The sequence below is a fragment of the Tetrao urogallus genome (assembly GCF_951394365.1).
Source record: "Tetrao urogallus genome assembly, chromosome: 16".
NCBI lineage: Eukaryota > Metazoa > Chordata > Aves > Galliformes > Phasianidae > Tetrao > Tetrao urogallus.
The window spans coordinates 1,264,277-1,273,139 of NC_136829.1; the positions used below are offsets into that span (position 1 = coordinate 1,264,277).

Consider the following 8,863-nt stretch of genomic DNA (forward strand, 5'->3'; position numbering starts at 1 on the left):
TTCTTTGCCCATAATACCTCTGAAATCTTAGAGCTGAAAGTAGATCACCTTTAGAACATAGAAGGATGAAACACTTACTTCTTGAGTGCCTGTACCAGAGACTCGAGGTGCTGCTGGTGGCTGCTAGACATCTTGTTTTCCTCCTCCAGTTGCTCAAGCCTTTGCTGCAGCTTCTCGCACTTCTCTTCCAGCTGTCTGTGCTGGTGCTGCAGAAAATTGATGGAGTCTTGCCTGGCAGAAAGCTCTTCTTTTAGGGCCTGTAAGGATGGAGAGGGAAATAGCAGAAACAGGCAATAACGAGCAGGGAAGATGGCTTCAAATACAGTAGCTGGGAGGAGAAGCAAGCAGAGAGACATCTCACCTGAAAGCAAAAGCTGTGATGAGGGGAAGGAGATCAGGAGAGAAAAGCAGCAGAACACACTGTTGGTGAGACTGGCAAGGCCATACAGAGCAAGAGTGGGATGATGGCTAGAAAGAAACTGGTAAGCAAATGAAAAGGTCTGAAGCCAGGTGAGGCATTAGTGACTGTGGCCAGTGGTGAAGGCTATCAGGAATTCTCACCTGTGTTGCTCTTTGCCTCCTTGCCAGTGTTTCCTGAACCAACACAAAGGCTTGCTCTGCATCAAGGGAGCTCAGACAAGAGAGGACGTTGCTAGACTCTGGACGCTGGGAACTGTCAGTATGGACAATGCTGACTGTGCTGTCACTGTCATCTAACACCACCTGAAAGTCCATATCAAGCTGTTATTCTTTGCTCATACTATTTTGTTTTCCTTCATCTATTTCTCCGTTTTCCCCCACTTCACCCTAGAGTTGTTAAAGACTTAATTCACTCATTCCTTCAGAGATTAAATAAGTTTTGTCCTGACCACAAGTACTGCAGGGACTTCTAAGCAGAGCTACTATAAACAAGAAGAGAAGAAACCAATATGAAGTGGATAGAAGCTGCTTGAATGCTTAGTTTCTTGAAACTCTCAGGAATTATTTGGTTCTCTTTTGGCTTCTCAAAGCCACATATACAAGCACCAAATCAACACTGGAAACAGCAATGAAAAGAACCATTAACACTGCTCAGAGAAGAAGGCAGCTGATGAATACTGGAAAACAGTAATGAAATAGCTAATGTTTATAATTGCTCTGAGCAGAAGCAAAAAAGGAAAAAATGATTAAATAAGAACTGACTTTGTGTGAGGCAGTGTAAAAGATCTGATGATTAAACCTCCTGTACGGAGTGAAGATTTGGAGTAAGTTAAACCTACCACTAACCAGTTGGAACAGTTAAGATTCTGTGATGATAATGGTCAGTGAAGACAGAGTGAAGTAGCAAAGCTGGCAAATGCATTGATTGAGTCAGTGACCTTTCACAAAAATCTGAAGAACAACATGGTTATTGCTCACGGAGGGTTTGGGAAGCCTCCAAGCAACACTGGAGTAGAAATGTCAAGTAGCCAACTAAGAAAGCACAGTTCGAGAGAGACCTTAACATGACAGTGCAGGCAAAGCTATTGAAACTCCTAGGGGCTCAGGTGAAGAGTCACAGGAGAGCTTACGGTGAAGTTGTAATAGGTTTCATGTCAGGAAAACGACATAAAAATTAAACGGCCAGGAGCAGTGCAAAACACGTGATTTTATTCCCTGTGCTTCTCTCTTTCCTTCATCAAGTACTTCAAAATCAAATCTGTAAGGATGTGAACTCAAAAATGTACTCACCTCAGTTATCTCTCTGATTAGCTTCTGAAGGGCAAGATTCTCTTCTTTGGCATTTTTAGTTAATGAAGCTTCGTATTCTACCTCTAGCCGACTTGCTTCCTGAGAATAGAATAAGGAAAGAGTGGAGAAGGAAGAGCTGCTCCCCTCTGAAGCATTTGCATCTTCATCAGCACTGTCATGCTGACAAGCCCTAGAGCTTCAAGTATATAACTTTCCTTAGTATTCAATTTCTTCTTTGCTAAAACTAAGAAGAGAAAGAGCAGCAATTTGCTTTCACAGACAGTTAAGCTGTCAATTCCAAGACATTTTGACCACTACAAACTTAAAGTCTGAAGCAAAATTGCATGGATGGAAACCCCTTAAGACACCCAAAATGTCTACAGCTCTCCTGCCATTGCCTGCACCTGGATGGACCCCACGCGTGCCAAACACACAACAGTTATCTTGGTGATGTTCCTGATTTTTCCCCATAGTTCACATCCTAACTATTCTTCCTCTTGAGGAAGCCACACCTCTCTATGCTAAGGCTAAAGAACAAATTACTCAAACCAAGCAGACACTGGGCCACTTCTCAGATAAAGGTAAAACATACTAGCATCTCCAAAGTGTCGTTAAGTGTTTTCACGGTCTTCTCTTTCTCCTCATTTTGCTTCTGAGACTGTACAAGCAAGGCTGAGAGCTCCATCACCCTGAGAAGAAAAGGTCCACATGCCATTCCAAAAGCATCGCACACCACATGTTAAAAAAGATAAGCAGCTCCCCAAAGCACAGCAGAAAAGGTTCAGCCCAGAAAACACAGCAAAGAAAGCCTTGATCTCTACATGCTAACATGCTGTGCATTGCAGAAAGGCACTGCTCGGCCCAAAGGACTCTGCACTCAGTCTTCCAAGGAAATATCAGTACAGAGGTACCATATTGCTTACAACAATCCTGTGCAAACTCCTCCCATATGCTTGAGCACAGCCCTGGACAGCAAAAAAGCTTTATACTACTCTGAATTTCTCAGTAAGAATCAGTAATAGCGATTAGATTACAATATACAATCTTTCTTCCTGTCTTCCTCCTCAGAAGAGCTTCCACCAGAACTTTTACACTGGGCATAAACGAGGTTATGCGAATATGTAACAAACAGGTGTGTTCTGAGCATGGATCAGCACTCACAGAAGACGTCAGGAACAAAAATAAAGTCTCAGGTATATTAACCTATCTTGAAGCTCTTTCTTCTCCTGGTCCCCATTGACTTGAGAGCACATCACTTCCAAAGCCTTCTGGTCTATTTCCCTTTCCACTTGTTGCTGTGCTTGATCCTTTGGGACGGGCCTACCCAAAGTGACAGACTCCCAGCGCTGTAGGCCAGAGTTCAGACGGAAGCAGCTCACAAGTATGGATCCAGAGAGTCTCATTTGCTCTGCCTTCAGCTCTGACAAATCTCTGAGGAAGAATAAAGAAAAAACTAATGTTCACAGTGTAATTTTTAGCAGTCAGAACACTTTTCTAGTACAAAATCGGGCAACAGACTGTACCTTTGTTAGGGACAAATCATATGCTAATCTCAGAAGGTCAGATGAATATCTATAGAGCTGTGGAATTTTTGTTTATTTGTTTATTTTGTTAATTTGTGTTTATTTTCTCCTCAGAATAAATGCATACCATAGTAGGAAGGCTTCAAGAACTTCTAATCACTCTTATAAATTGCTGCTCTTGTAGCATCTTATTAAAAATACTGTAATTATCATTAATATATATAAGAAACTTCACTAAGATCCACAATAACTAGCATCTCATCATTAAGTGACCATCACCAACTGGACTGCTAAGAGGCATATGAAAATATGCCCATAATAAATGCTTCAGGAAGGTACTATAAGAAAATCCTTGAAACACAGAATCACAGGTGTTAGAAGAGACCTCAAGAGATCCTCAAATCCAACAGCCCTGGTCACACAGGTGGCAACAGGTCCAAAGCACGCTTTATGGAATTACTTTAAGTTACCAAAGGAGAAACGTATTATTAGCTGTAACTGAAGGAAGATCACAGTACAAAAAGCAGGTGTGAACAGAAGAGAAGCTACATTGTGCTCTCCAGGATATCTGTTCTTAATTTCTCCTCACCTGTCAGTGGCAGTCTTCATTTCCAGGAAATGACGGCGGAAGGTCAGCACCTGCCGCCAGAGGCTCAGAAGACGGTTATGTTCACCCCTTAAGTAGCTGTCATGAAACTAAATACACAAAGACAAAAAGGAACAGCAACTCAGCCTTCCCTGTCACTGCACAATCTTTCTAGATCCGAGTGTACAGCCATCATCATTAGAACACATTTAATAACTCCCACAGAAGCATCAAGGACTGAAAAGGCAAACATCCTCAGTAAACCAGCTAGCTGAATTCAAAGATGTTCCCACCTCTCCTGATGCAGTGGCTATCAACAAAGCACACTGATCAGGATTCCTTATCTTGTTCTGCAGAGATACCTAACATTCTTGGCAAAGGAAGAACAAAAACTCCTTCATTTGCTTGCCAAAGGCTGCTGTTAAGGGATGCTTGTCTTGACCCTCTTTTGAACCCAAAAACATACAGACCTCTCTGTTCTTCACAGCTGAGATTTCAGAAGTGTAAAATAAATACATAAATGAAAAGAAGAGTCCACGTGTGACTGGCCTACAGTGTACAGCAACAGCAAGTCCTTGCCTTTAAGGCTGCAGTATCATTGCAGCCGGCGAGTATCTTCCACCACCACCTCTGCTGACAGCCCTCCATCCCACAGTTGCATTCTGCTAACCACAACCATATTCTCATTTGAGTCTGGCACTACATTGGCATTCCTACAGCCTATCCTTACCTCACGCTCACTGCGCCATTCACTCTCCTTCAAATCCAGCTCCTCTCGGGCCCTCATCCAATCTGCTGTCAGTTTTCCAACATCTTCTTTAAGGGCTAAATTCACCTCATTTGCTTTATCTAGGTGTTCCCGCAGGAGGGTGTTCACTTTTGCCAGGTTCTCACACCTTGGAAAGGGAGAAATAGCAATGAGCTGACTGAATGACTACTACAGGTAGCACGCCTGTGCTTTTCCAGTTCCATAAACAATGACTTTCTTTTCAAGGAAACAGTATCAGTGCTTTCTAGGAATAACAAAGATGTCTCTGCTATGGCAAACCCATTTGTTTTTTCTTGCATTAAGCCCTCATTTCCATTTACAGTGTCAGTCTCCCCTTCCTCACAGGTTAAGCTCTTGCCTTCCCTATGCTCCGGCTGGTCACTTGTCATGACAATGAAGTGGACAAGATCCTGCTGAATGCACCACTGTCCTGACTGCCTTCATACCACCACTGTTATCTCTGCTTCCACATCCTTTCCCTTGCAATACTGTTCCTACTTTTGCCCACTTCTTTTTAAGCCTCTCTCTGTTCTTGCCCAATACAGTAGGGCCTGCAGTAAAAACTCCACTTTGTTGATCCAGCAAACTGCATGCCACAAAACCAAGGCCATACACGTGTGCAAAACAGCTTTAAATGAAGCTCTGGACTAAAAATTGAACTTTTATTCAGTTCAGTGAGTTCAGTGCAGTGTATCCGCAGCCCTCAAGAAGGCTTTAAACCATGCTCATTGTAAGGAGCATAAAGCACTGCAGGCCAATTACTGTGGGGCCACAGCCTAGTGTCTCCCTCAGGAAATTTTTCATGAACAAAACTGGAAGAACAACTGTCCAGTGAACAAGCACAGAGCTCAGTTTTTGGACAAAAGTAGGAGTTGTGCTTCCTCCACCTTACTCTGCAACTTAGGCAACACAGCACACACATATTTTATACTACACACAATTTATCTTTGTGACTGAAGGAGAAAGAGAAGCATATCACAGAAGATTTCTGTGGTGCCAAATGCTTGTCAGATAAAACAAAACTCCAAACTAAATAGGAAAACACCTGCTCTATGAAATCTGTAGGATGTTATGGTTTGATTCCCAATGTAAAGCAGAGCATACCTCATCTACTGAATCATAGAAAAATTTAGGGTGGAGAGGGACCTTTGGAGGTCATACAACCAACCCTCACTCCAAAGATACAGACTGTGGACCTTCCTCCTTTCAAAACGGACTGTCCAGCTGCTTCCCTTGAGAAGATGAGGTAGGACTTAAGAGGCTTTATCTCACTTCCACAAGGATCCAGGACGCCAAGAATGAGGTACTGCTCTTTCCTTTTACCTTTGCTGCTCTTCTTCTAACCGGAGGAGAGCCTTCTCCAGGGCATGGTGTTCAGCGGTTTCCCATCTGTCTGAAAGGGATCCCTTAAGAAAGGAAAGGTTTAATCAAATTCTTGTGTTCCCTTCACTGCTATTATCATCCACTGCTTTCCCCTTCATCTGTTTGGTATCTTAGGAGCTCATGACTTCTTCCAGGCATCACGACTACAGGGAGGAAGGGAAGAGTAGAGTACCACCCCATGTCAGTAGCTCTCCTCAGATTCCCACTCTCACAGCTGGGTATCTTCAGCTCACAACCAAGAGTGCTCACTTAGACTTGAAGCTTGGGAATACATCCTCCCCTACTCTTTGTTTCCTGGGTTTACATTGCCTTCTAAGATGCTGTGTTTCAATCCTTATTCAGACAGCCATCATGTAAGAAGCAGTATAGCCCTCTCCTGAGAGCCAGCATAAGCATTACTCCAGCAACAAAACACTCCTTCATAGAGTTAACGTTCTTCTTGATAAGGTTTTCTGGTCTGGCATTTCCAGGACTAAAGGCTGCTCTATGAATGGCTACTGGACAAAATACAAAATACTGAAAGGCAAAATACTGAAGTACTTCTTTGAACCTTCACATCAGGAAAACAAGGTTTTTATTGCTTTGAGGAGCCTTTAATCTGAGTTAACAAATGCCACATACCTGCACACTCACCCCTCCTGCTTCAAGTCGCTGCTCCAGCTCACGACACCAGCTCCGATACTGCAGCAGCTGAGATGGAAACAGAATTAGGATGAGGGAAATGAAGCTTCTAACAGACTCAGCTCCCCCTGCGTTAGCCTTTCTCTAAGCCTTTACAGAGGGAGCCCAGCACTTTTCACAGCACTACTGACATGGAAAGAAGTCATTATCATACATGGAAGCTTCACTTTATCTAATACTAAAGAAAGTGAGAAAGGGTTTATGTTGTGCATAGTGCTAACTGCTCATCCTGAGACAGTGATGACATGCAGAACAATGAGACAGACACAGATGCCATGCCAGGCCAACTGTATCTGTCAGACTGAAGATTACCCCATTCAAATCTCAGCAAACCATATTAAATCCAGAAAGTGGGCCAACACCAAAATTCAATGACAAATCCTTCTTAAATCATGTTTCATTACGAGCCTGGAAAAGAAAACTTACCAAGTGGTTCAGTATGCCTCAGTAACAGTAAGCTTACTGTGAATCACAGAATTGTTTGAGTTGGAAGGGATCTTTAAAGGTCATCTCATCAAACCCCCCCGTATTGAACGGGGACACCTGCTGCTAGGTCAGGCTGCTCAGAGCCCCAGCCAGCCTGACATCAAATATATCCAAGGAGGGGGCAACCATCACATCTCTGAGCAACCTGTTCCAGTGCCTCACCACTCTAACTGCAAAAAACTTCTTCCTTACATCAGCCTAAATCTCCCTTCTTTTCGTTTGAAACCATTTCCCCTTGTCCTATCACAACAGACCCTGTTAAAGAGCCTGTCCCCTTCTTCCTTACGGCCCCTTTGAATACTAAAAGCTCTCCCCAGAGCCTTCTCCTCTCCAGGCTGCTCAGCCCCAGCTCTCAGCCTGCCCTTGTAGGGGGGGGTGTTCCGTCCCTCAGATCATTGCTGTGGCCTTCCTCTGGACGCCTACCAACAGGTCTATGTCTCTGCTGTGCTGAGGTCCACGTGTGGACGCAGTGCTCCAGGTGGGGTCTCGCAGTGCAGCACAGAGGAGTAGGATCCCCTCCCTCGCCCCACTGTTTTGGATGCACCCAGGATCTGGCTGGCTTTCTGAGCCATGAGGGCACACTGTTGGCCTCACATCCAGCTTGCCATCAATTAATACTCCTTGTAGCACCAGTATCCTACTCAGGAAAATCAACAAGAAAACAAGAGTTTCTTGCAACGCAGCCAAGTAAGACGCAAACAGTAAAAACAAAAGGGAGGGGAAAGCTCCGATATGGTGAGAATGCCTGAACGGGAGGGACTCGGGGCAGACAGGTCTGCGCACAGCTGCTGGCCGGGCACAAGCAGCAGTGCTTCGGGAATACCAAAATAAGTGGAAAATCAGCTGGCAGAGCCCGAAGGGAACGAACGGAGCTCCGCACGGCCTGCAGGAGGAGACGTGCCTTTAGCGTCTCTCTGCTCTCGCACCTGCCCTGCACAGACACTTCCAGCAGCGTTAATTAACGCCCGCTCAGCGCGCGAGCAGCTCCCCATTCGGAAAAAAAGCCACGCTGCCTCCCGCGCTCAAACGGGACAAGAGTTTCCGCTACGCCCCCCGAACGGCGACTTCCAAAGGGGAAAAACTCCCCCGGCCCGCCGCGCAGCCCTTACTCGCCGCACGGCGCTCGGGCCCCGCGCCGCCCGCACAGCTTTTCCCCTTCCGGCCGCGCCCGGACCGACGCGGGGCGCTGCGGGCAGCGGGAGGGGCCGGGCCGCTCCCCGGGCCTCTCTCCGGGCCCCGCGCCCGGCCGCGCCTCCTCCCGCCCTCCCCTCACCTTCTCCCGCAGCTTCCGCACCAGCACCGCTCGCTGCTGCTGCGCCTCCTCCTCTCCGTGCGGCCGCCGCCGCGGGCAGGCCCGGCCCCGCGCCGCCTCCCTCGCCGCCATGCCCCGCGCCCGGCCCCGCCCCGCCCGCCGAGCTCCGCAGCGCGGCGATAGGCCGGCCGTTGGGCGGCGGGAAGGGCGCCGTGCCGCGACGGGGCCGCTGCCGCTGCCGCTGCCGCTGCCGCTGCCGCTGCCGCTGCCGCTGCCGCTGCCGCTGCCGCTGCCGGGTGCTCGATGCGGGCGGCTCCATGCTGTGCCACGGCTGCCTGGGGGCTGCGTATGTTGGCGGTATCCGAATAATTTACCAGGACACTCTGAGCTCTCTGATAAAGCAGATTTTATTCGCAATGGCAATGGCGGGACTCCTGCAGGCAGGAGCGCACATAGGAAACAGCGTTACATCT

The 8,863-nt window shown here is 46.8% G+C and overlaps 1 protein-coding gene across 1 annotated transcript in view; it reads right to left on the bottom strand.

Annotated features, from left to right (window-relative positions):
* CEP250 (centrosomal protein 250) overlaps positions 1-8,522 on the bottom strand; it is a gene marked incomplete at both ends in the record, with an annotated part of 32,794 nt that extends 24,272 nt beyond the window's left edge. Inside the window, 10 exon segments of the mRNA XM_079543363.1 lie at positions 79-257; positions 562-723; positions 1,711-1,809; positions 2,303-2,399; positions 2,914-3,141; positions 3,823-3,929; positions 4,550-4,715; positions 5,912-5,994; positions 6,593-6,661; positions 8,412-8,522. Of these exon segments, the coding sequence (XP_079399489.1) occupies positions 79-257; positions 562-723; positions 1,711-1,809; positions 2,303-2,399; positions 2,914-3,141; positions 3,823-3,929; positions 4,550-4,715; positions 5,912-5,994; positions 6,593-6,661; positions 8,412-8,522 (1,301 nt within the window).
* Between the last annotated feature and the right edge of the window lie 341 nt (positions 8,523-8,863).